The 27529-nt window shown below is 42.2% G+C and overlaps 1 protein-coding gene and 1 long non-coding RNA gene across 2 annotated transcripts in view; one reads left to right on the top strand and one right to left on the bottom strand.

Annotated features, from left to right (window-relative positions):
• Positions 1–27529, bottom strand: part of FBN2 (fibrillin 2) — a 250289-nt gene that overhangs the window by 29101 nt on the left and 193659 nt on the right. Inside the window, exons 44-55 of the mRNA XM_045020453.1 lie at positions 20798–20923; positions 20278–20403; positions 19098–19214; positions 15292–15420; positions 14807–14926; positions 5538–5663; positions 4118–4270; positions 3593–3658; positions 3128–3253; positions 2879–2998; positions 1506–1628; positions 803–934 (exon numbers count right to left, since the gene is read on the bottom strand). Coding sequence (XP_044876388.1) covers positions 803–934; positions 1506–1628; positions 2879–2998; positions 3128–3253; positions 3593–3658; positions 4118–4270; positions 5538–5663; positions 14807–14926; positions 15292–15420; positions 19098–19214; positions 20278–20403; positions 20798–20923 — 1464 coding nt within the window. The remainder of the gene's footprint in view (positions 1–802; positions 935–1505; positions 1629–2878; positions 2999–3127; positions 3254–3592; positions 3659–4117; positions 4271–5537; positions 5664–14806; positions 14927–15291; positions 15421–19097; positions 19215–20277; positions 20404–20797; positions 20924–27529) is intronic.
• LOC123372391 overlaps positions 1–27529 on the top strand; it is a 69631-nt gene that overhangs the window by 22319 nt on the left and 19783 nt on the right. The window lies entirely within an intron of this gene.

Raw genomic sequence — 27529 nt, forward strand, 5'->3', positions numbered from 1 at the left:
CCCCATGAACAGATGTTTGGGTATATGTAGCTGAGCACAGATGCAATGTTGTGGTTTTGTCCCTACAAAATATTGCAGATGCAATTCTGAGGAGTTGTGCCTCTAATTACTTTATCTAAACCCACAATCAAGTAGCAAAGGGTGTAATTAATTAGCACCTAGCTGCCATTTATGACTGGCGGTCTCCTTGTTAGCCTACAATTCAATAATTCATCATTTTAGGAGCAGGTTTGGATGGGTAAAATTGTGCAAAAAATTAGCCCCTTCAATGCAGAAAACAACCAAGTCACAAAGGGATAATAATATCCCTTAAGGAGTTGGCTTTTGCCAAAAGATAATTGAAGTTGGCTCAAAATCAGAGTAACAACTTTATACCAATACTCCAGTGTCAAGCAGTACAACACAGAGTAAATTTTCTGTAGCTCTTTCTATTTAAAAATTCCCACTCTTTCAGTGATCTTGGACTGCTTGAGAGAAATGTGTCTCTGGTTATCTCAATTACTTTTCAAAGAGGTATAGAATTCTAACACCTAACCAAAGAATGCTCTGACTACAGACGCTCTCTGGGTTGCGCAAACCTGACTCACATAAATCTGGATTTATGGAAAAAGTTCCGTAAGTTCTGTAAGCTTCCCCCCCAGTTATTGTCGGGGATACGTTCCTGACTTACACAAATTGTTCCAGAAAGGAACGCTTGCGTAAGTCAGGGACTGTCTGTAGTTATTTTCCAAATGTACTTGTATATTAACTTTTCATTTTAATATTGGAACAATATATGATGTGTTCCCTTCCCAAGTCTTACCCATGCAGCCTTCTCCATCAGGTCTACGAGTCATTCCAGGAGGGCAGATACACATGAAGGTGCCAATCAAGTTTTTGCACATCATGCCTCTTGATTCACAATCATGAAGACCTTCAGCACATTCATCCAGGTCTGAAAAAAAAATGTAGTATGTGTTTTATTTCAAATAAAAAAGACCGAGCATGAATGCTTTCTTGTAGGTTCTATTATTTGTTGTTCAGAAAATATAATTTTTATTTTTCTTCTTAACCGCAAACAGTTTTTATTAAGAGTAAATTAGGTGATAGGCTACTTGGGGAGGATTGGGGTGCATGTGACCTCTGCAATTAATCAAAAGCCTGAGAGCCACTCCTAATTTGTATAAAATTAAGCAAATAGCAGCTACCTCCATCTTTAACATTGTTACAGTATAACCCACAGAGAGGACATGTTCCAGCATGAAATGCTCCATCTTGATCCAAGTTTTTGTGGCAAGTGCAGACAACAAGGCCCACCCGGTGATATTCTGTCTTGGACACAATGCTGAGTGTATCAATTTGGTCCATCATATGGTAGGTCCTGTTGCAACATTTTATTAAAAAGGTTGGATACAGGATGCACTGAAAAAAAACTTTTGACTGTAGTTTATTACTGGGTAACAGGCATGGGGAAAACATTACATTTAAATAGCCATTACTTTCTAAAACTTCTTTAAGTTAATTACCTTTGCACATCTTTTGGTCTTCTCTCAGTTCATAGCCAACCGGACAGGTGCATTCATAGAAACCGTAAGTGTTGATGCACCGAAAAGCACACAGCAAAGGGTTCTGAGCACATTCATTTATGTCTGAATAGTAAGGAAAAGGGAGACTGAATGCTATGTTCCAGTTTAATTGTAATAGCACCACTAGAACTTTCTTTATACCCATATTTTCTGTGTTACCATCTAAAAAGTGTTAGACATCAATGCTTCATTCTGGGAATTTTTTTTTGTGTATTTCTGAAGCAGCATAAACAAGAAAAAAAATGTATCCTCTTACATATTGAATTTTATAACATACACTTCTAATGCCACCTTTAAGGTTAGAGTTGCAGGTGTTTTGTATTTTGGTTTGGTTTGAGATTTTACTACATGACACTATTTACAATAGACAGTCTTTTCAAGAATGTGATAAGCCTGCATTTCCCAAGTTTTTGAAAGTTGAGTCCCTACTCAGGAAAATAAACTAATCATTCCCTCCTTCAAACCCACCATATGTTGTTAAAGCCCTATCCAAAATGAATAGATCTTCATAATATGATCCTCTCTCTGCTTTCTTACATGTTTTGTTGAGCAGTGAAATAGTTAATGTTGACAATTAAAGTATTATTAGTGGCATTTGACTTAGCACCCAATGAAATGAACGGGGCAAGTCACATTCCAAAGCTATTGTGTCAGGTTCTCTGCAAACTCAGGCAAACACTTTTGAACCAATTAACCTTGGAAATGTTACCAGAGTGTTTCTTTACAACTATAACAGCTAGACCCTTATTTTCAAATGAAAGCTGAGACTCTGGAGAACAGCTGAGTAGCCTATCTATGTCCCTTCTCTCCCTCCATCTCTGGAGGCCACACCCTAAAATTTGGGAAAAAACTAACAAGCAGCATATTTGACTAATAAAATAAACATACTTATCTGCACTCATATGCCATATTAATGGCCATTACAGTGTATTGATGAGGAAATTTAAGATGTTCAGTTATTAGAAATACTTCTCCCAGGCAACATATTTCTCTAGAGCTGGGTGAGGAGAAAACTCTTCCTTCAAAAGGAATGTTAGCAGGGTTACACTGCACCCACCACACACCAGCTAGTCATGAAAAGTGCTATTTTTGCAACATTTTACACAGCTCATTTCAGAACCCTAGGCTTTATTTTTCATTGCCATATTTCAAGAGGAGAGATTCCTTTTAACTTATAACTCTGACTTTGTAATAAAAACCCAATATCCACACTACAATAGTGTGAAAGCTGGATGGTAAATAAAATACTTTAAAAATAGTATTTTTATATAAAAATAAAAAGAGGAGGTAAAAAGGAGGAAATCATAATTTACCTTCACAATTCATCATTGGGCCTGGCTCAAACCCTTCATGACAGTTACATTCAAAACTACCAATCACATTAGTGCATGTGCCATTTCCACATGGATTGCCAATCGAACATTCATCAGTATCTAGGATGAAATAAGTAAAACACAAACTTAAGAGAACTGGGACACAGGCTAAGTGGTATTTTAAGTTTATGAACTTTAAGCATTGCTATCCTTGCAATACAGTTTGCCTAATGTGGAATCGGAACTTACCCACACAGTGCACTCCAGTGTAATCTAAGTTGTATCCCATGGGGCACTCACAGCGGAATGATCCATCAGTGTTGATACAATGACCATTTGAACAAATGCCTGGGCTCTCAAGACATTCATTGACATCTGAAAAATAGAAAACCATGTAAACTGCAATCTTTCAGCTCGCAAACTTGACTTTTTTATATTAAATATTACATTTCTAATGAAAAGCAAGAAATGACCAAAAAGTAAACATCTTGTTCTATATGTCTTGGGCCAAAATATAACACTGCAGTTTCAAAAACAGAATATATCTTGTAAGCTTTCTCAGTGTCCCAAAACTTCTGTCACACTTTAAAACAAAACAAAAAACAAAAAAATAAAAAAAGCTTTACCAGAAGGAACAAAACAGCATTACCCAATGGCACCTCACTTAACTGGGAATTAAAGATTTTCTAAGTGGTGTCAGAAATAAAGCAATACCTTCCCGTGTATCATCAATCCCAGGGATAGTTCCATGGCCGTAGGGACACAAATCCTGGAAAGCAACTGTAGAGGAACATTTTAAACAATTATAAACAAACATGGATGAAAGTGATCAAAACCATTAAGGCAGCTGAATTTAATTAACACCCATGAAAGAGAGAGCATTTTGGATAGATATTCTTACCATATACTTTCCCCGTTATTGAGTTGTATTTTTCCCTTTTTGCTAGTTTCAACTGCAACACCCTTTACTAGTAATAAGCCTGAGTAATCATGTCAGAGCCTATAGAGCAGCTTTCTTAGCACATAATCATTTAATGTGTCCCCCCCAGTTTGTTTAGTGTAAACCGAACAGTAGGGTAACAAAACAAATGCCAGTGACGGCTTTTGTGTTTCTGGGCACTAACCCACATTTTGCCTTTCCCCCTACTACTGTGGGAGGCTAATTTACTGCTGTGCAGAGGCATTTTTGCCTTCACATTTCAGTCTTTTCCTACACTTATTATAAACCATGATGCATACCTTCTTCTTCCTTGGGGCAGAGCTCACAAGGGTCACCCCATCCCTCTCCTGGCATCTTACTGCAGCAACATTTTGCCTTGGTGGTGTTGAAAGCCTTTGGGACTGAGCATTTCCCATTTTCAAAGTTAGTGAAACAGAAGCTCTGCCGGGTATCTAGAAAAGCGAGAACAAACGAACAAAAAAAAGCAACAGTAAAAAGCAGGGTAAGTAAAAAACCCACACATACTATATGATAGGCTCCTATCTGATTAGAGAAAAATGTATCTGAAAATGAAAGGGATAATACTAGGCCTGAATTTTCCCCATTATATTAGGGAATACATCTCCCACCCGGACAACAGGATACCAACCCAGTTATGCACAACTGCTGTCTGCTGCATTCAGTGTTGAAGTGAGGACTGCAGCTGTGCCACTGTAGCACTTCAGTATAGACATTACCTACACGAGGGAAGGGATTTTCCCATCGGTGTAGGTAATCTATCTCCTCGAGAGGCAGAAGCTAGGGTCAATGGAAGAATTATTCCATAGACCTAGCACTGTCTACAGTGGGGTTAGGTTGGCTTAACTATGCCCTTCGGAGATGTAGATTTTTCACACCCCTGAGCAACATCGCTGTGTCAACCTAACGTTTTAGTGTAGACCAGGCCTACGACTTTCTTGCACATTATTCACCCTCTGCAGGACAGCAAGGACCATCATTACACAAGCAAAAAATACCTCCGCTCCTGCCTTTACAAATGCCAGCTCCACATAGCCCCAGAGTCTGCCAGCCCGGGGAACAAGGAATTGAGCTCAGGACTCAAATGTAGTTTTCCTACAAGTAAACAAGTATTTCTGGAGTATAAAAAGAAAAGGATTTCTTGCAACATTTTGAGGCAAGTTTCCTGTCATGCCCCTAGCATTTGCTGGATGCAGCAAAGCACGGTGCTGTCAGGAAGCTGGTTATAGCTCCATGATTATCTGCCCTAGTCCTTGGTCCAGTGTTAGTTCCAGCAGGACTGTACACCATCTTGGCAGAGGTGAATGGCATCCCAGTGCTAAGGGCTATAGCGAGAAAGGTGTAGAAGCTCATACACTGTGGCACAAAGGGAGCACATCTGGGCAGGGAATCCACCCTTAAAAGAACCAATGAGTTCTTTAGTTTTATAAAAAGGATTAAAGAGAACAGTGACTACTGGTCATATTGCTAAGTTGTACTAGAAGGTAAGAGAGATTTATTGTCTTCTGTAGAGCATGGTGCACCATGTGACAAAATTTATTTTGCTGGGAGGACCTAATCAACTTATTTTTAACATCATAAACTTGTAATAATAGCATGACATGGCAACAATCCTGACAACCTGTGAGACATTAGTACATACTCCCCCCTCTTCTTGCAAAGTTTGTTAACTATTGCTGTCAGTTTAACCCTGCATCTTACCAAAACACCTTCGTCCATTGTCAGACAGCACAAAGCCTATGGGACAGATGCACTGAAAGCCTCCTGGAGTATTAGTGCAAGAGCCAAAGAGACAGATGTTGGGGTCTTCATTGCACTCATCAATATCTGCCAAATAATAAGAGAAAAGATTCATCATTAGCCCACCTGGCATCAATTTTATGTATTTCTTTGATATCTGAAAGAAGATTTGACTTCAGCCACACTCAGTACTCTGTTCAAGGAGAAAAACAGACACAAAAAAGCTCCCCCTTCTTTCCTTTTTAAAATAGTGACTGAAATGTGTAATTTTCCACTTGTTTGATAGTTTCCCTTACAGTTCTAACAGTGTCTGCTTTTTGTCTTCTGAATCTGTATCGTTCCTGTGCCATCAGACATCACTTTGGTGCACTTTGGGCACGTCTTATTGTCTTATTCATACTATAATTGTTAAATGTTTTCAAACCACAATGGGAGCAGATATTTTAGGACAAGGGGAGAAAAGATTCTTTGTAAACATGAAACAGCCAAAGAAGAGTTAAAAAAAGGTGGGTTTTTTTCAAGTTCTGAGTGAGTCTAAACCTGAAACTGCATTCTAAATGTTCTCGCCTGACTTCAGAAAGAATGGAGCCCCCATGGCACATGCACACATTAATATTTACGAATGTTTTCTGTAGCCACTGTTGATTTGTAGTATATACAAATGTTTCTTTTAAACTCTTCACTTTCAGTCACTTATTTAAAAAACACAACTAGGTATGTTTAAACATGTCATAAGTTAAACAAAGAAAAATAAAGGTATTTTTACTCTACTACAAACACTTTTTAAGTGTAGTTATGAAGTAAGATATGAACAGAGGAGAAGCAAACAGAGGGAGTTTGCCTGGGGGTTCACCTATAGGGAGAGCCTACACAGGATTTTGCCTTTCAGGCTTCTGCGAGCAATAAATACATCTGAAGAGGCTCTTGATACATTACAAGGTAGGAAATATAGATAGTGAGGTTAGCTGTTGAGACCTTCATGGGATGTGCCATCTTCTCCTGGACAACAGAAGTGACTTTTTCTGTACAAAGTGCAATCTGGTCTCCATACTGGAAGAAAAAAGTTAGAGTAAAAGAGACCCATGTAATAACCCTGCATTGCATCTAAGAAAATGAAGACTTCCTGGACAGAAGTCTGGATTTGGTACTGCGGGCACAGCATGCCAAAGAATTGGAGAGGACAACACAGGGGGACTGAAGAACAAGGAAGTAAGTTGGCAGCATGTTCCTCCAGAAGAAGAAAAAGAGGAGAACCAATATACCCCCAGTGCAGATAGAGGTAAGCAACCACTTTCAGGCTCTCTGCACAGGTACTACTGCTGAGAATGCCTTGGTAGGGTCTGAGGGAAAGGATCAGGAGACCCCTGTTGACTGGAAGGCATGGGATGCATTGTCCTAAGGATTGGGGGTTCCACGACCACCACTCCCAAGAGGAGGAGAAAGGTGGTGGTGATTGGGGATTCTCTCCTAAGGGGGACAGAATCATACATCTGCAATCCGGACCAGAAATCCTGAGAAGCGTGCTGCTTGCCTGGAGTTAGAATTCAGGATGTGACTGATAGTTTGCAAAGACTCATCAAGCCCTCAGACTACTACCCCTTCGTACTTATCCACGTTGGCACCAATGATGCTGCCAAGAATGACCTTGAGCAGATCACTGCAGACTACATGGCTCTGGAAAGAAGGATGAAAGAGTTTGGGGAACAAGTGGTGTTCTTGTCCATCCTCCCTATTGAAGGAAAAGGCCTAGGCAAGGACCATTGAATTGGTGAAGTAAATGTGTGGCCATGCAGGTGGTGTTGGTGGGCGGGCTTTGGCTTCTTTGATAATGAGCTGATGTTCCAGGAAAGAGGATTACTGTGCTGGGCTGGGCTCCATCTATCAAGTACTGGGAAGAGCATCTTTGGATGTGGTCTGGCTAACTTGATAAGGAGAGCTTTAAGCTAGGTCCTATGGGAGATAGTGACAAAAATCTGGCCAATGTACATCTAGACTCAAGTAACGAAGCCAAGGGGAAGGGGCTAACTTCTGGAGAAGAGTACAGAAATCACAACTGCATTAAAAAGGCAAAAAAGAAAAGCAACAGGGCAGTCTGCAAAATATCTTCGATGCCTGTATGTAAAGTCAAGGAGTGTGGGGAACAAGCAGGATGAACTGGAAGTCATGGTACATTAATTGGCATCACAGAGACTTGGTGGGACAACTCCCATGATTGGAGTACCAGCACTGAGACTATAGCTTGTTCTGAAAGGAATAGGTATGGGGGAAAAGGAGGAAGTGATGTGCTGTACATCAACAATGTATACACTTGCCCTGAGGTCCAAGGGGAAGTGAATGACAGACCTAACAAGAGTCTCTGGGTGAGAATAACAAGGAAAAAGAATAGTAGCAATATCATGGTGGAGGTCTATTATAGACCACCAAATCAGGAAGAGGAAGTGGATGAGTCATTCTGCAAGCAGATAACAAGATTAGCTAACACACATGAGCTGGTATTACCTGTTATAAAAGGTATTGCCTCACCCACCTTGTCTCTCTAATATCCTGAGACTGACTGCATAAAACCCAACCACTAATTTGGCAAGTATCCAGTAAGAATAAGAGGGTGTCCTCCTCCAACAAACCCTGAAACTAGGGTATATAAAACTGAGGTCACCATTTGCTTAAGAGAACTGACAGAACATAACACAAGAAGAACACAATCCTAAATGTGCCCGATGCCCAGACCAGCTGTGTGGAAAGGACTCTTCCCCCATCCCAGGGTTAAGAGGATAAGAAGAAGTGGTGAGATTTTATTTCAAAGACTGTATTTCCCCTTCTGTCTGTTAATATATATATAACTGTGGGTTATCTTGCTGAGTCTACACTCTCTAGTGAGAATTCAAGTGTAAACATTTTATATTTTAACTCCTTTATAAATCCAAGCAAATTGACCTGAGATTGAAAAGAATTGTTTTAAGCAATCACTTTTAATATTCAAAATGTGTCCCTTTTGGACCAGTGTAGTCAAAGAGAAGTAACCACACTCTTCAAAGTGCCTTAAAGATAAGTCTACCCTTGGACATGTGATAAATATGTTAGGTACTAAATAATTGAGAATTGTTGATAAGTTAATGTAATAAGAAATCTTGGTAATTTGCATTGTTGTTTATTATAACTTCTGAGCCTCAACTCTTATGTGTGACAATTTCTTGCAGGTCTGCATTGTGTGTGTAGCATATACAAATGGTTGTGTCTACATTTGAGTGGTGAACGGTTTATTATGTATTTATGCGGTTCTGGGTGAATTAATAAATGGTTGGTTGGTTAAGAATTAGCAAGTGTCCTGATTTGAGAAATACTGTTCAAGTTAAAAGTTGATCTAGTAAGCTAATGCTCCCTGGACGCAATAAAAAGCGGTTATCCTATTGGATTCTATTATATAGTGGCAAACCTAATTTGTTAGACTTCAGCTTTAAAAATATAATTGGCACCCTAGCATACTCATGAATTGACACCCCCCCCCCCTTTCATGCTTACAGCAGACTTGAATGTGCCTCCTCATGACTGGTTACCTACTACTCAGAAGTACAGACTGAACTTTGAGATAGCAGCCCAGTTCTACGCCTGAGAACCACGAGGAACCAGGTCCTGGGGTGCAGATTTAACAGATTGGGTGGGTTATGGTGCCCAAGTCCTGTATCACGAGACCCACTGTGAGAGGAAAGCAAAAAGACACTTGCAGAGAAAGAAGCAGATCACAAAACTGCGCTTGGTGAAAGTGCCTGCTCAGAGAATTTGAGATGGTGTTTTGTGGGCATGGAAAGTAGACCACTGAGCTAGCTACGCAATGGGATAAGCTCCAATTCCACAGTCTTAGCGATTCTGCACATAAGTATTAGGATCTTGCTCCCCGCCCTTCCCCCAATGTTTTATATAGTACATTGCTGCTCTGTTGTCCAGTATTACCTTGCCTGAGCTGAGGAAAAACTGGCACTTATAGAGAACTGCCCTGAATTCTAGAAAGGCAGCTGTGATGCTTGTTGCTGAGGGGAAAAGACCTGTGGCAGCTCTGCAGGGTTTTAAAACATTGGGTCTTTGGCATAACCCAAGCAGGGAGGCTGTAGACAACAGGATTGAGGATAAAAGACCCTAACCGCAAAGAAAAGTGATCGGGGGAGAGAGGCGGAAACACAAACATGCTAAAGCAAATAACAAATATAACAATTAGGAAGACAATAAATAAAATACTTATTTTCTTAAAAAGATAAGAGCTGAGAAGTTAACAGTGGACTCCACTATGCTCTGTCTCAAGCAAAGGGCAGTTGAGAAGGAACTGGAGCAGTGGTACGTCTGCCTCTCCCTGTATTCCCTTGTATCAGATTCCACAGATATATAGAGTGCAGGTGTGGACTCTGTTCAGGGCCGGCTCTAGACCTCAGCGCGGCAAGCACGCGCGTGGGGCGGCCCTTTCCCGGGGGGGCGGCAGGCTGGGCCGGCGGACCTGCCGCAGTCATGCCTGCGGGAGGTCCACCGGAGCCCCGGACCTGCCGCAGGCATGACTGCGGAGGGGGCGCTCGTCCCGCGGCTCGGCTGGACCTCCCGCAGGCATGACTGCGGCAGCTCCAGCGGAGCCGCTGGACCTGCAAACCGTCCACAGCTGCAGGAGGTCCAGCCAAGCCGCGCGACCAGCGGACCCTCCGCAGTCATGCCCGCGGGAGGTCCGCTGCTCCCGCGGCTCCGAGGCGCCTCCCGGGCATGACTGCTTGGGGCGGCCAAAAACATAGAGCCGCCCCTGACTCTGTTTACTAAAATCTCTGTGCAAGAGCGCACAAACACATGCACATTCTATGGTGGAGCACACATAGGAACAAAGGAGAACTGCACTTCCAACACACCATTTGGCAGATACTGCTTCCTAAAACTGCCTTTTGGAACATATTAGGCTCCAGAAATATTTCACTTTATGAGACAGATGTTAGAGAATCTAGCAGGCATGAAAGTGAACACTGATACCATAATGGGCATGGATGCCAGAGCACAAAAGAGAGTACAACAATTTAAACAACATTTTGATGATAGCTCCAGAGCTGCAATTTTCTGGGCCCCTGAAAGACATCAAACTCTCCACATGTTCCTTGAAAGGAGGGCTGGGAGTAGTACTATTACAGTGTTATGGAACTGATTGATTACCAGTCTCGTATGAATGTATGGCTATAACGGCTGCAAAGAAGATGTATCTGCAAATTGAAAAAAAGAGACATTAAGTCTGGCATATGGATGTACTAGATTTCACAATTTTATGGCCATAGCTTCACAGCAGAAAGTAATCATAAATCTCTGATTGCAATACACAAAAAGTGGCTTGTAGAAGCACCATCAAGGATATAGTGACTACTTTAAAAAATACAGAACTATGATGTGACCCTGAAGTTCTAACCTGGATACCACTACGTAATGGCAGACACACTTGCAAGAGATTGTGGTTCCCACAGAGTGATGAGAAAGAAAAACACTGGAATGAATACACTAAGAGCATCTTTGGAATGACCATACCAAAAGAGCTAGAGAAGTTGTATTCTGGCCACAGATGAATAGTGGCATTGAAGAAATGGTGAGCAGAATGGTGAAACGTTTCAGAAGTACAGAGATTCCCAGCAGAAAGAACCAATGACTCGATTTGAACTCACAATTTCATGCAGCAAAGTTAGAACTGACATACTCAACTTTGGGAAGACATGATCACCTGGTTATAATGGATTATTTTGATAATTTCCCAGTAGTCACATACTTTAAAAGATTAAGTCTAGGTGAAATGGGTGAACCCTAGGGATCTTCTTGTGTTTCTGGTCCTTTGCAGATTCTCCAGCAGGGAACTAGAGAGATCCCAACCCTCAAAAGGCAAGGTAATAGCCATTACCTGAACTTCTTGGAGAAGACCAGACATTCTCAATTGGGAAAGTCTTCTCAAACAACTGCAGAATTCATAGATCTAACTGCTGTTCTAAACATCATAGGATACTCTCAGAACCTGTTTCTGGCTTGACTTGATTCTTATTTGATAGCTGTAATACTGTATTCTTAATTAATTATTTTAATATTTTTAATATAAATAACTTATCTTTGGTGATTTGATTTTAGTTTAACAGTTTTAATAAAATTTATAAAATAGATACTGTCTCACATTTATTTCAACAAGCAATAGGGTTCCTGAAGTTTTGCAGGCCTGGGTGTATTTCCAGGTGGTCAACCTAAAAGTCTGACCAGCTCCCCTAATTAGTCTTTGCTTCTCACAGGGGTCATGCATGTTGTAACTCTGTCTCATGACCGCTAGTCAAATCAAATCTCATTGGAGGATCAAAATATTCTCCACGTCTTGAGAGAGAATGATGATAAATAATGACATTTATAAAATAATTCAATAATTACCGACTTATGGTACAACGTCTGATGTAATTGCACATGCATGGAGACACACTGTACTCCTGACAGAATTCTGTGCCAATGTGGGAGTGCAGAATTTATATGACCCACATATTTCTGTTCCCCTCATGCAGAAAAATGCAAAAGAAATCGTGGGCGGGGTGGGGGGGGGAAGAGGAGGGAAATGTGTCTCTTCCCTGGCAGCCCAGCCTGCCTGGAGCAGCTTCAGAGATGCAAATCACTGTAAGGGGGAAGGGGGCTTGGCGTGCGTGCATGCAGGGGAGAAGTTGATCACTGTCAGGGGGCAAGGCTGGCCAACAAGCCAGAGAGACTCTGTCCCCCTCTCTTGATACTGTGGCTCCAGGGGCACAGAGGAGGGTAGGTCTTTTTGTTATCCAGGAGGAAGGCTCTGTCCCGGAGGCAGAAGTGTAGCGTCCCCCTGCCTAGTAAAATGTAATTTCTTGAGAATTGAGAAAAACAAATATTAGTATCATGTTACTTAAAACTGTTTGTTTTTAAGTTAAAGAAAATAGCTTTTGTAAAAAACAAAACAAAACACATTCTGTTAATGTTGCTGTTGATGGTTAATTGATCTCATTCTCTGAGGAAGAAATGCAGTAACCTGTCTGCATAGTAACATTGTTAATTATTCTCTTGTTTGTTAGCTGTTCCCATTCTCAGTCAATTCCCACAGGAGCATAAAAACTTGTAGAAGTTTTAAGGCCCCTACATTGCCAGAGTGATGTAAAGCCTTATAAATGACATAAGGGAATCAGCTCGGAAGATATATGCGCTTTCTCACTTTTTTTCCTGTGCCAAAGTGGCACAAAGGGGTTAGATTTTTACTTACTCATTTAAAAAAAAAAAAAAAAAAAGGACTTTTGAGGGCAAATAAAACATTTACCAAGCAGTCAATAAAACATCAGGACAATCAGAACCAAGCACTTCCCAAAGTACCCAGCTAGGTCCAGGACAATGATTAGCAAAACTGTATGACTTTCATGTGTGAAAATCAGAGCAATTTAAAATGACATTCTACTTTTTTTTTTTTTCCTGTTTGGTGTTCTGTAATGTAATTTAAATGAAAATCCAGGATTATAACTGGAATACAGGGTATTAGTTACCAAGTATTTGTAACGTATCTTTCATGTGTTTAGGAAACGCTGAATAGTTAGAGACTTTTTTCTGTATTGTAGTTTAAATAACTTACCAAAACAATTGAAACTTGTGTGACTATATTGCATTATTTTGACAAATAAAATCTGCAGAATTTTGCATACTTTTAAAATTTTTGGCACATAATTTTTTATTATTTGGCAAAGAAACCCCCCAGGAGTAATTCTGCCTTCATTCACACATCTAACTCTAGTTGCACAGCTGTAAATGAATTGAATTAAGAATAATAAACAAATTTCTGATACAGTAAAGAGCATTACAAAGAAGGCTGCACATTAGAAAAGCAACATTAAATAAACTGAATACAAAACATTGTGATATTAGTCAAAATATTAATAGCATTTTTTTAACCCAGCAGGATGAAGAAAGTAGGAATTTGCTATTCTGTTTTTTGTTGGAACTGCAAAGTTGATTAAAGGGAATATTTGACACTTTTATTGTGGTGGTGTCCTAAAACATACAAGACACTGAGAGGAAATTAAACATGGTCTTAAACAGTGATATTCCTGGGACGCAACAACCTTCATTTGGAAGGATTTTATAACAGTAGATTTGGATTAATCTCAAACTCAGTTGTTAATATAGGCAGCAGCAGCAGCCAAAAGAAGCTGCTAAGTCGGCAGGCAAACTGAACAATGTAGAATGATACTGGCATGAGAAACTTGTGATCTTAGAAAATATCTCTTACTTTTAAAAGAGGAAAATCTACAGTGTCTTTGAGATCCGCCTCAGTTCCTAGATTTAGATAGATTCAATTATTACAGACCAAATCTTGAAGTATGAGCAGAGGTTTTCTTCAGTCCTTACTTGAGCAAGCCTCCCACTGACCACACCCCCACACACCCCTCTACCTCTCTCTTAGTTTTCCTGATGAGGACTGAACTTGTTTTGGTATTGTTTCTAATTTGGTAACTATGGTTTCAATTCCCTGCTGCACTGGAGCAGAGCTCTATATTTTCCCCCCACAAAACAAGAAAAGAAAGGTGACGTTAAAGTGTTGAACTGATTTTCAACAGGGTTCTCAAAAATATTCTTCTAAAACTGAAACAAAGATCTGTTTCGCCATCTCTGCTATGAATTTGGGACTGACATCTTGATGTACATGTTCCCACGGGCTGTAAGACTCAAAAACAGAAAACATCTGGTATGAGAAACTGATTTAGAAAACTCTGTTTCCATAGGGAAAAGTAGCTCAATAGTTTTAAGATTTTTAAACTTCACAATTCTATGATACGAGATACTTCTAATAGCTGTTTAATACACTGCTTGCCAAAAATTACAATTTGTAGTCACTGTATATATTCAGTAGATAATCTCTCTTTTTACATTTGGAAAAAAGATTAGGAAAAGAAAAAGACACTGTAAATTCTTTGAGCATTCGAAAAAAAAATGTTTTTCATTAATCCAAATGAAAAAATAGAGTCTTTACATCCTTTTCTCTCACTACAGCTCACACTATCTTGTCTGCTGACTAAAAGGACGGCTGCTGATGGCTGCTGCTTATTCCTTATTACACATTCCTTGTCGTCATGACTTGCTAAAATAGAGGAGGCTTTTCATCAACAATATTTACATGTTTTTCATCAAGTGTGCACCAGATATTCTATTATATTGGTAAATCATTCTGAAGTAACACTAACGGTTAGCCTTACCAATACAGCTTTCACTTTTCACTTCATATCCTGGTGGGCAGATGCATCTGAATGACCCTTCCAAGTTCTGACAAGTACCAGGAAAGCATGCACCAGGAAGTGCCATACACTCATTAGTATCTTAAAAGAATAAATAGAATATATAAGGATTTGGAAATTTTGAAATTAATACAACAGTGAATTATTTATGTTTATGTAACAATGGCTGATAATAGTCATCCACAACAGAGACATAAGCCAGAGGGTTGTCTTTTATGAGCCTATAGGTTCTTTCCTGACTTCATCGACTTAAGCAAGCTAGGGAAAGGAAAACAAATGACATTATTCTAAACCCTCATGCTTTTGCCACCAATTTTCTTAATGTAAGTCTTTTGTTCTCAATATTTTATCTTAAATATTACAATCTGAATATCCAGTTCTAAATGGGGCCAACAGTTTATTTCAAGTCAGAGAAGTTTGGAATCTCTGGTTGGTTTAGTACATACCAATGCAATTCTTGCCATCTGGAGTAAGTTCATATCCTTCATTACATAAACATTTGAAAGAACCAATTTCATTAAAACATCGTCCATTTCTGCACACCTGACCAAAGAAGGAACTGCACTCATCAATATCTGTAAATAAACGAGAGGTTGAGCCTTTCCAAGACGTCTAACAGTTAGAATTTATATGCAGACACAGTATCGTATAAACACACTAAAGTTGCAATATATAATTTCATGGAAGAGACAAATCCTGAGCTGCAAGGGAACTGTTGGCAGCTAGTGGAAAGTAACTCTCACTTCAGTACATTAAGGCACATGTTCTATTTAAACAACACCCCGTTTTATAGGGTATTACAATTTTTAAACTTGCAGCATTACATCAGCTACTGCATCTGGAGATGTTCAGTTGCTGTCAAGTGACTCTTTGTGCGATACTAACTTCAGACAGAGAAGAAAATGTTACATGGAGCATTTTGCATTTTATCTGGCGTTTTAGATGTGCTCAGGTTTTCACTGAACTTGTTTTGTTATTTTTCACGTTTTTGGAAATGTATATTGCAGTCAGCAATGAATCATCCTGCGTCCGGCAAGCGGATCCCGTAGTTCAGGAGGCCATAACAAGTGGGAGACTGAGCACTGGAAATGACCAATTAGCTCTACAGAGCCATTTTAGTAACAGAGATTTCAAAAGCCAAGTGTACAACGACAGCGCAGATGGGAAAGTATGGGGTGGATGGAAGAAAAAGAGAGAGTGTGTTAGGCAGAATAAGAAGCTAGCTGTTAATTCTAGTGGGTTTAGAGACAACTTGCGCTTTGTTATTTACAAATATTTTAATTTGAGACTTGAAGATTAAATGCTGCTTCTATCAGGTGTATAATCCTTATTTTTTACTGCAGAGGTTTCAACTGTCCTCTGAAACGTCTCATACTGGGTTCTGTTGCTAACAGAATACTGCACTAAATGGAACACTGATCTGCTGCAGTATGGCAATTTCTGTGTTACTGGTTACAGCTCATGAATCATTTTTTCTCTTTCCATGCTGTTTACTCCATTCAAATATTTGTACTTGGTTATTCTATCCTTCAGTGGGCAGGGACATGGCTGAGAGAGAATGCCATGGGCTTCCAGGCCAGGAAGGCGAATAGTAATCAATGACCCCGGGCTATGAATCAACTTGAGCTTCTTAGCCTCCTTGAAAGCAGCATGGAGTCATTATGAGAGAGGAGGATAGCCGCTGGGGCTACTGGGAGGGATCAACAGCCATTCTGCCACACAGAAGGAAGGGACTTCAGTTCAGTGCTGTGGATTTTGTTCTGTTTAAAGCTGCATTCTGTTGCCCATGTGCAGCAAGTTTTGCTTTTTTCCCTCTGCTGGAGGAGAAAAGGATGTAAAAGTGATTTATAGACTGTGTTTTGGTTCTCTCCTGGAGTTGGAAGGAATTTAAAGACTTTTTTCCCCCCTGTTCAGCCTGTGTGAAGGCTCTTACTTCCCCCTTAAAGGAGAGGATGTCAACTGACCTAGGCTGTTCTCCAGCCCAGGAAGGCTTTAATCTGCCTCTTTAAAAAGATGATCCAGGAACCATGGTTGTACAAAACTATCAAAAGCTTAGCTGTACTCTGGAAACAGTGGTGACTGTGGGTAAGTGAAGTAATCGTGGGAGGGCAAGAGAGTTTGGGAGGCCAATAGAGACTGCTTCCTTGGTACCTGGGTTTCCCTCTTTCCCTAGTACTGAGGACACTCCATCTTTTACACTGGTATGGAAGTTCAGCTATGAAAAACTGAGATGGGCTGGTGACAAGCTATTAGCCTAGGGGTAGGAAGTACAAAGGGAGGGGAGGAAGTCTTAACAACAACAAGAAGGGGTCCAGAACCCAAGTTTCCAGAAGAATGCTATGTGACTTGGGCAAAAAGAAAAAATTAACTTATAGACAGTGATATCATGAACACTTTTGTAATGTCTGAACATGAATGAAAAGAGGTACCAAAGTGAGCTAACTTAGAAAACACACAAAATGAAAGAAGAAAATTATTTATTTGAATCAGTGGTTCTCAACCTATTTAACATTGTGGGCCGCATATGCAGCTCTCTGTGTGTTATGTGGGCTGCAGCCACACAATATATATACTACCTGTACATCTACAAAAAATAAGCTTTAGTATTTGTTATATGACAGCAATATGATTCAAATAGGTATAGTACCTTTATTTCAACACTGGCAAATGTCTACCAAGAGCATTTTAATTTAGCAAAATAAGGCAAAAAAATTCACTGTTAAAATTAATTAATTTACTGTAAGGGTAGCATGGCATGGTGCACTGCCACCCTCACGTCCGGAAAGCTGGCCTGAGTGCCCAGAGAGCACAGCCCCAGAGCCTGCCTGCAAAGATGGGGAGCCCTCCCAGCCAGGGACTGCCCTGTATGCATCCAGCCCCCCGACCCAGGGACTGCTCCCCCAGCATTCAGGCCCCCGCCAACACTGGGCTGGCACACATGCTTGCCCTCTAGAGACAGTGTGCCCTCTCCAGGGTGGAACGCCCCTCCCAGGGACTGCTCCTCCAGCATCCAGCCCCCCCTGCCCAGCAACTGCCCCCAGCATCAATCGCCCCCAAGGACTGCCCCCAGCCACCAGTCCATCCCCCATGCAGCAGCTGCACCCTCTCCCATGGCCCTAACTCCCTGCACTCCCACTTCCTTGCCCCAGACCCTGCCTGCGACCCCCACGGCCCCAGCACTCCCACTCCTGCACCACCAACTCTGCGCCTGTACTCTGACACATAGCTCAGCTGTGCTACCCACCCTGTCCACCTGACACTGCAGTCCTGGTGCCAGGGAGCCTGCTCCAGCCAGGATCACTGGACCTGCAATCTTGCAAGGTAGGGGGATGATGAGCATCCTGGCCTCCTGCCAATGCCGTTGGGCTAAATCCTGCTGGGGTAAGGGGCTTACACCGCTGGGCCTGATTCTGTGCCACTCATTTTTGCACCCCCCTGCTGGTTCTGCGCCCAGGTCAGTGCCACTCCCACCTTGCCCTAGTTACAGCCCTGAGAATGTCACATGGGCCACAGCTGTGTGCTGACTGGGATGCAAGAGACCATTTAGAACCACTAATTTAGATGTTATTAATGCACTGGGCAAATGCCCATTTGTAAATAACGTATTGTAAATAAGGAAGAGTGCCTTACAACTTGGGAAGAAGTATAATTTACAGTAATGGCCCTGAATCATTACTATGGCTGAAGAATGCTCAGCACAAGAGTCCAGTGGGAGTGAGGAGTGATGCAAAAGATACTTTGAGCCATATTTGCAACTCATGAAGATGCTGGAACAGACCCTGATGTGATTTATGCCAGCTGTCAATGGCCCCCAAGGACTGTCACAGCAGGTGGGGGTCAGTTGAGTGTAAGGGAGTATCAGTCATGCCTCCTTTACTTCTACACCAGAAGCCAAGAGAGGCGGATGGCACAAAAGCCACTATGGCTACACTACTCAAAGGTTTCTCAACGTAGAGGAATCCTCCAGTGGCTGGGACTGCAAAGCACTCTCAGTGTACCAAAGAATCAGGGCTTGAATCTTTTTACAGAATGAAACAAGAAAATTCTTTAAATGATATCCAAAATAATGATTTCTTGAGAAAGTGTTATCTACAGAAGTGCACAGATGAGGTACCAGTATCATTTTCTGCACTTCCTTGCCTTTGCTAGTACCCGGATCAGTTCCGACTATGGTTTTGGGTTTCTTTAAATACATCCCCATGGGACACCAAAGCAGCAGCAATTAAATTAAAGTTTGGATTAAAGTACTTACCCATACAGTCATTATTATGAGTGAGCTCAAATCCTGGGTAACAAAGACAGTTATATGATCCAACTGTGTTTTTACAAGTTCCATTTCCACATGGATGGCGTTCACATTCATCAACATCTGCAAAGACAAATACATTTGTAGACAGGAACTTGTCTTCCCAATTGTTTGTTAATATGGTATGCACTCAAAAGGGTCTTGAAAAGGCTCTTTATTCAAGTATTCGTTTCTAGTGTGTTTTTAAGAAAAAATGGCAGTTTTCATCATTTTTTGCAGAATGTTTAAATTTATTTTTTGTAATATGGATGGTGAGACTTGAAATTTTTTTGTAAGAGTTGGCAGGATCATAGGGATATTTTAACCATATGCAATTGTTTTCAGGATTTATGTTTGAAACCTTATAAACTGTTAGTTTAAAGTTCTGAAATATTGTTACTTTTTTAAATAATCAAAGTTTGGATATTTGGACTTAGAACAAGTCAGTTGCCAAGTACCCTGCACAAATAATTTGAATGGGATTCAATTTAAAAAAAATTGAGAAAAGGAAGACACACAGACACACAGCAGCATATGAAGAAGTTTCCAATATTTGTATAATAAGAAAATTAGAACACCGCCTATATTTCCAGAGGGACACTGAACTCCTGTTTAGAGCCAGGGCATATTTACAAAAGCTGCAGTAGCTATATTTGGCTGTTTTCTCAAAGCATTAACCAAACAGTGACACAAAAGGAGCTGCATACATGCATTACCTTTTCATAATAATATAATGTCTACAATTTTAAAATCCAAACAGACCATAAGGTAAAGAACAAGAACCTTTGGGTTTTGTGATTTATGTATCTTAGTGGCATCTCTTTCACATCACCATATGAGCACAATGAGAATAGGGATTTAATCATATTAAGTGCCCTTCAATATGAAGACATTCATCATCACGTATCTTTGTGAACATTGATTTTATATTTTATTCAGTGATGTGTGGCTCTGAAGATGTGGCCCAGTGATGTGTGGCCCTGTGGCTACTCCAAAGCACTTTGCACTTTCTTAAAGAAAATTCTAATTTGTCTAACTGATACTTAATATATGAAATCAGTACTTTAATAGGAATATAATCTCCTAATACAATTCAAATTCTAGATACATTCTGTTGTCTAGAACTCAAAGCATATCCATTCCATACCCATGCACATGGTTTGGTCTTGGGATGCCTTAAAACCATTGTGACAGATGCACTGGTAACCTCCTTGCATGTCCACACACATGCCATGACTGCAAACATTAGGAATTTCCAAACATTCATTGCGATCTATAACAAAAATATAAAACACATGCCATACATTATTTTTTTTCATTCATTTTTCACAAACATGTTTTTACAAAGTTAGTAAATTATTTAAATCATGCTCAGAATTATCCATAACCAAAACTGAATCATTACAAAACTGTTTTTATAGGAACTTTCTTTTTGTCTATACATTTTGAAGTCTCAAACATATTCTAGCAATAGCTTGACCTCAAGAAAGTTGTTTTAAAATCTCATGGAGTTTCTTCTTATTATGAACAGAGAAATATGGCTAGAGCATAAAGTTTTTACATAGTTTTTACAAGCAAACTAAAATACAATGGTTGCATCTCTTGCATCTCAATGTGCTAGATACAAGTGGATTCAAGCAAAGCAGTGGAATCAATTGATTTCTTACCAATACAGGCACCATTAGGTGAAAGTTTGAAACCTGCAGCACATTCACAGCGGTAACTCCCAGGACTGTTGATACAGTCTGCATTTCTCTGACAGAGATTGTCTCCATTGCTGCACTCATCAATATCTGAAACATAAAGAATCCTAATTCAAATGTCAAGTACCACAATATATTTATTTGGTCTAGAGTGCAGATATTTTTAGTGCCATGGAAGGATAACATGGCGAATGGAGATTCTGATCCTGATTTTCCTCTCACTTGCACCAGTGTAAGCCAGTCAGTAGAATGAACCAAAGTTAATAGAATTCCATCAATGAAAAACTGGGGTTAAGAGAGAATCAGACCTTATGGATCTAAACCCTGTTGCAATAACTAGGCCTTCAAATTTACCCTAATTGTAAGCTTAACTATAAATGTAAGGCCTTGTCTACACTACAGGACTAACTTTTCTGGTCGGTTACAGCGTGGACGCCACAGCACTGCGAGCATGGAGCCCGCTGCGATCATCGCTGCACTTATGGCCGTTGTCAACTCCTCACACCTTATCGTCCACCTCTTCCACAGCCAGCTGATGAGAAATCGGGCGAGGAGGCTCCGGCAGCGCGGTGAGGAGAGTGGCGCAGGCCTCTCACAAAGCAGGGTACGCCGCGCCGTGGAGATCATGGTGGCAATGAGTCAAGTTCATGGTGTGGAACGGCGATTCTGGGCCCGGGAAACAAGCACGGACTGGTGGGACCGCATAGTGCTGCAGGTCTGGGACGAATCACAGTGGCTGCGAAACTTCAGGATGCGTAAGCGTACTTTCCTTGAACTCTGTGACTTGCTGTCCCCTGCCCTGAAGCGCCAGGACACCCGGATGCGAGCAGCCCTGACTGTGCAGAAGCGAGTGGCCATAGCCCTCTGGAAACTTGCCACGCCAGACAGCTACCGGTCAGTAGCGAACCACTTTGGCGTGGGCAAATCTACCGTGGGGGTTGCTGTGATTCAAGTAGCCCACACAATCGTTGAGCAACTACTCTCAAAGGTAGTGAACCTGTTAGACGTCCAGGTCGTCATAGATGGCTTCGCCGCGATGGGATTCCCAAACTGCGGTGGGGCTATAGATGGGACTCACATCCCTATCCTGGCACCAGCCCACCAGGCCAGCGAGTACATTAACCGAAAGGGCTACTTTTCCATGGTGCTGCAAGGACTGGTGGACCATAGGGGACGTTTTACCAACATCAACGTCGGGTGGGCGGGCAAGGTTCATGACGCGCGTGTGTTCAGGAGCTCTGGTCTCTTTAGACGCCTCCAGGCAGGAACTTTCTTCCCGGACCACAAAATAACGGTTGGGGATGTGCAGATGCCTACAGTGATCCTCGGGGACCCAGCCTACCCGCTAATGCCCTGGCTCATGAAGCCCTATACAGGCGCCCTGGACAGAGAGAAGGAACTCTTCAACTACCGGCTGAGCAAGTGCAGAATGGTGGTGGAGTGTGCTTTCGGACGTCTCAAGGGGAGATGGCGGAGCTTACTCACTCGCTCGGACGAAAAGAATATCCCCGTAGTTATTGCTGCTTGCTGTGTGCTCCACAATCTCTGTGAGAGCAAGGGCGAGACCTTTTTGGCCGCTTGGGAGGTTGAGGCAAATTGCCTGGCTGCTGTTTACGATCAGCCAGACACCCGTGCTGAGAGAATATCCCAGCGGGAAGCGATATGCATCAGGGAGGCTTTGAAAGCGAGTTTCCTCGCAGAGCAGGGTAACCTGTGACTGTCCACTTGATTTTAAGAGAGCCTGATCATAAACCAAGTTTCCCCCACTTCCGAAGGACGTTTTAAAACTAAGGACATGTTTTAGTAATTAATAATAAATTTTTCGTTGACTTTGCATTTCTGTTTCCTGGTTGAAACATGGAAGCATTCTGTGCTGGGTAAGGTGTGCACTGATGGGTGGGTTTGCAGGAAGGGGCGAGGGGTGCCGTCTTTGGATAGGGGTTAACATGACGGCTGTGGGTTTGGGCGTTGGAAGGGGTGAGGGGTGTGGGGGAAGGGTGAGTATCTGCCCCTGGATGAGGTCTCTTTTTGGGGCTCAGGGCACCGGGGAGGATCGTGACTACGGTCCAAGTGCATGTGAAGGGAAGCCTGCCTTTACATTCGGGGACGGCAGGCACCAGGACCCTGCACAAGCATACACATCAAGGAAAGACCCGGGGCAGCATACACCACACAGACTGTCCCTGGTGCCTAGTGACTGCAGTCTGTGTGTGCCCTGCAGTTGACCCTGCAGCCAAGTCTGTAGCATGGCACTGTGGGCTATGCACTGAAATTACAATTCCCCCCCCCCCACACACACACAACAACAGAAAGTCTTCTGACACCAGAAACGTGACGGAAACAGTCAGTAACACCAAACCGCTTTTAGTAATGTAGTACACAGTGGGGGGTTTGAACTTGGAGTTGGGACTGGTTGATGCTGTAAGGAAAGAGCTTGTACAAATTTACAGCGCGAGAGTTGTCTCGAACATTATCGGTGTGCTGCGGTGCAGGGACAGTTCTCACGGCCCCTACCGCCCCTCCTTCTTGTAACTTTGGGTGAGGGGGGGACAGGACTTCCTGGCGTTGGAGGGCGGTTGCAGATGCACTGCAGGGGGGCTCTCTCCTCCTGCCTGCGGTCTTGCAGAACATCTACAAGGCGCCGGAGCGTGTCCGTTTGCTCCCTCATTAGCCCAAGCAGCGTTTGAGTCGCCTGCTGGTCTTCCTGCCGCCACCTATCCTCCCGTTGACACAGGCTCTCCCTCCACTGTCTCTGCTCTGCCGCCTCCGCTCTGGAGCTGGCCATCAGTTCCTGGAACATGTCGTCCCTAGTCTTTTTCTTTCGGCGTCTAATCTGAGCCAGCCTCTGCGAGGGGGATGCCGGGGCAGTCCGGGAAGGAGCCGAAGCTGTGTGATGCGAAAAAGTAGGTGATTTCCTTGAACAAATACATGTTTGCCAACAGTAAACACAGTCTAGTCAGTTTCAGTTAAGAAGACCAAAGAGGGAACCAAGTCTCATGAGATCTCAGAACTAGTCCGTGATTTCGGAATACGCTCTCATTGGCGGCGCCATTGCACTGGATAGCGCACAAGCGAGGAAAGACAGCTGCATCCCTCTTGCACAAAGTCCTGGTAAGCCTTACAGTACAGAGTGCTTATCAGTTAGTGCTTAGCTGTGCTCTCCTGCTGGAGGCAATGTGCAAAGCAGAAAAGATGACCGTTTTGCGGCCCCTCCCGCCAGTGCACGGGAAAGATCACTGTATGCTTTTCCTCTGTGGCCTCCAACACGTGGCTGTTAAGCGAGGGTCATTCTTATGCAAAGTAAAACTCTGTTAAGCGAGGGTCATTCTTATGCAAAGTAAAAGTCTACCATTCACAATAGTAACAGTACACTAATTCCACTAATTAGATGCAGCACTTCCACAACGACATCACCCTGAGGCGTGTCAGGCGGACTGAGAGAGAGCGGATGCTAACAGAAGCCCTGCACAGACCAGGACCATACGCTGCCATGCTCGTCGAGGCGATGGTCCCCCTTTACCTGAGGATGGCCTGGCGCGGAAGAGTGTGCTTCAACGGAGCACCCAACAAGGCACCTCTACCAAGGAACCTCCTGCTGAGGCTTTTCCAGCTGCTCTCTGAGAGCTTTTTTGAACTGTCCCCAGAGGACTATTGCTCCATTCCTGTATGTGTAGACCTGCTGTTTGTATAGCTCCTATATGTGTAGACCTGCTGTTTGTATAGTTTCATATTTAAAATTTTTTGTATAGTATAGTATAATTTTTGTATAGTATTTCTATTTTTTCTATTTTTTATATAGTATTTCTATTTTTTATATATATCCCTGTTTCTTAAAAAAATAAATGTTTCCCTGTTTGTAGCACTTACCGCCTGATCCTTCCCCTGATTCCGAGTCCGGGTTAACGGGCGGGGACGGTTGGTAGGGGATCTCTGTGAGGGTGATGAAGAGATCCTGGCTGTCAGGGAAAGCGGGAGTGGGTTCGATGTCGCCTGCGCCGTCCTCAAAAGACCCTTCCTCATCTTCCCCATCGGCGAACAGGCAGGAGGAACTGTCCCGGTACACTATTCCGTCCTCGGAGTCCACCGTCACTGGTGGGGCACTGGTGGCAGACCCACCTAGAATGGCATGCAGTGCCTCGTAGAAGCGGCATGTCTGGGGCTTGGCTCCGGAGCGTCCGTTTGCCGCTCTGACTTTTTGATACCCTTGTCTTAGGTCCTTCACTTTCACGCGGCACTGCATCGCATCCCGGCTGTATCCTTTCTCTTTCATGGCTTTAGAGACCTTCTCGAAGGTCTTCGCGTTCCGCTTGTTGGAGCGCAGCTCCGAGAGCACAGACTCCTCGCCCCACACAGCAATCAGATCCTGGACTTCCCGGTCACTCCATGCTGGGGACCTCTTTCTATTCTGGGATTGCCCGGACTCCTCTGCTGGAGAGCTCTGCATCGTTGCAGGTGCTGCGGAGCTCGCCCCGATGTGCAACCAGAACGTCAGATTCAAACCGAGGAAAATGAAAATTTTCGTAAGTAAAAATTCAAGACATGTTACAATAACTATAACAACATATGTTAATTAAAAAAGGTACAAAAGCAAAACAAAAAGACTAAAATTACTCCAAACAAAAATGCCTATTAATATAACTCAGGAGCAGTGTTAAAATCAGGGGCGGCTCCAGGCACCAGCACGCCAAGCGCGGGCCTGGGGCAGCAAGCCATGGGGGGTGCTCTGCCAGTCGCCACGAGGGCAGCAGGCAGGTTGTCTTCGGTGGCATGCCTGCGGAGGGTCCGCTGGTCCCGTGGCTTCTGTGGACCTCCCGCAGGCATGCTGCCGAATCCGCGGGACCGGGGACCTCCCGCAGGCAAGCCGCCAAAGGCAGCCTGCCTGCTGTGCTTGGGGTGGCAAAATACTTAGAGCCGCCCCTGGTTAAAATCATGCTTGGTAAACAAAAAAAGTGCAGAACTGAAAATCAATGAACTGAAATTAGAAATTAGGCCTAGTTAATAAACAAAGTAATAAAGGGATGGGCTAGTCCATCCACCAATCCCTTTTTGTGTCCTTAAAAAATGACTTTGGGAGAAAAAATGGTAACTGGAGCAAGCGTCATCATCATGGCTGCTATCCCCACCATCTCCTGAGACTTAGGATCCGATTCAATCTAATCCTGAGAGATGTCCTGACCAGCCCGGGTCACAGCAAGAGACCCAGATGACACCGCTACCGCCAACTAAATCTCACATACCATCTGGCACATGAGATTGTCTGTCCTCCCTCCCTCACCCCAATGTCCTTTTCCTTCTCTACCTTATGTCTTCTCTTTCATCTCTCTCTGTCCTTTTTCCTTTTGTCTAATAGGTCAGGACTGTATATCCTGTAACACAGCTATAAGTCTATGCCCATAAAGAGGCAGCAAAAAGCAGTGTCCCAGGCAGCCCCAAATCTGGTACAAGTTTGCTAGGTCAGGGAGTGCCTGATAAGACCGTATGTGTGCCTGTGCTTTTCCAGTGGTAAGGTGGTAAGTGAAACTGTGAAAGTCAAACCCAGGAGACAGTGGCTGCCTTTTCTCTTTGTTGTTCTTTTCTCTCCCCTTTCATGTGAGTGTCTGTCTTGTTTTATCTTCTTAGGAAATGGAATCTGACTTTAACAAAAATAGCAATAACAACACGTGCAGCCTATTTCAACTAACTATTTCTCTTTTCCCCACAAAAGGACAGTTATTACCATCTTAAAAAAAACCAGTCAAACACAGGCTTTTTTTTCCTTTCTAAAATCTCTCCCCAGATAAAGGGAAAATATCCCAAAGAGTGTTAGTAAACTAAGAGCCTTATTTAACACATTACATTTCTTTAATTGCTTTTCTGTATCTTTAAGGTAAGGTTACAATGATTTTTAAATGGTGTTTTTGCCATGGTACTAAGCAGGCTACCGAGTATGCCAAACCCTAACCTTTTTAAAAACTGTTTAATGCTGAACACTTTCAAAGTCATGTTAACACTTTTGACTCTTTGGGTCCATAGATTCTATCTAAATTAATACAACATTTTATGTCCCTGGGTGAGTCTAAAGGGTGAATATGTACTCAAAAAGCTGGCAACTTGGCAAACAGACAATTGTTTTAAAGTTGGTTTAAAAAACAAGGGTTTTATAAACATAAAATTAGGAATTTAAAATGTGTAAAAAACTATTAAGTTCTTGATACAATGCAGAAGTGAAACAGTGTATTTAAAAAATCCTTACGAGAAAGTGTGGGCACGTTGCAAAGGGTGTACAAAAATGTGGGGCAGTAGGGAAAGGGAAAAGTTTGCCAATTTTTGAATAAAAGCCATATTTTTACAGTATAACAACGTCAATTGTCAAAAATGTGTTAAAAATCAGCCTTAAACTGGAGGAAAACCCCAGAAGTATCAGAATGTAATTTAACAGTTTGCTTTGCATGATTTTAATCTTTTTTTAAAAAAGGGTTATCAATTGTTTTATAGCACTTCATTTTTAATCTTTTTACATGTGCTTTGTTTTGTTTTCCCTTTTTCTTTTATTTTAGGGGTTGTAGTTTTTGTAAATGATAAAAATGCCATAGGTTTAATGTAAAGGCATTTTTTAAAAGTGGCAAAAAGGAAGTGTAGTTGTAGTGTAGCAATTTTGACTAAAAGCACATGTTGGGTAACCCTCCAGTTAGCAGAACGCCAGCTTAATTCAGCACT

This window comes from Mauremys mutica, chromosome 6, assembly GCF_020497125.1.
Source record: "Mauremys mutica isolate MM-2020 ecotype Southern chromosome 6, ASM2049712v1, whole genome shotgun sequence".
In the NCBI taxonomy this organism is placed as follows: Eukaryota; Metazoa; Chordata; order Testudines; family Geoemydidae; genus Mauremys; species Mauremys mutica.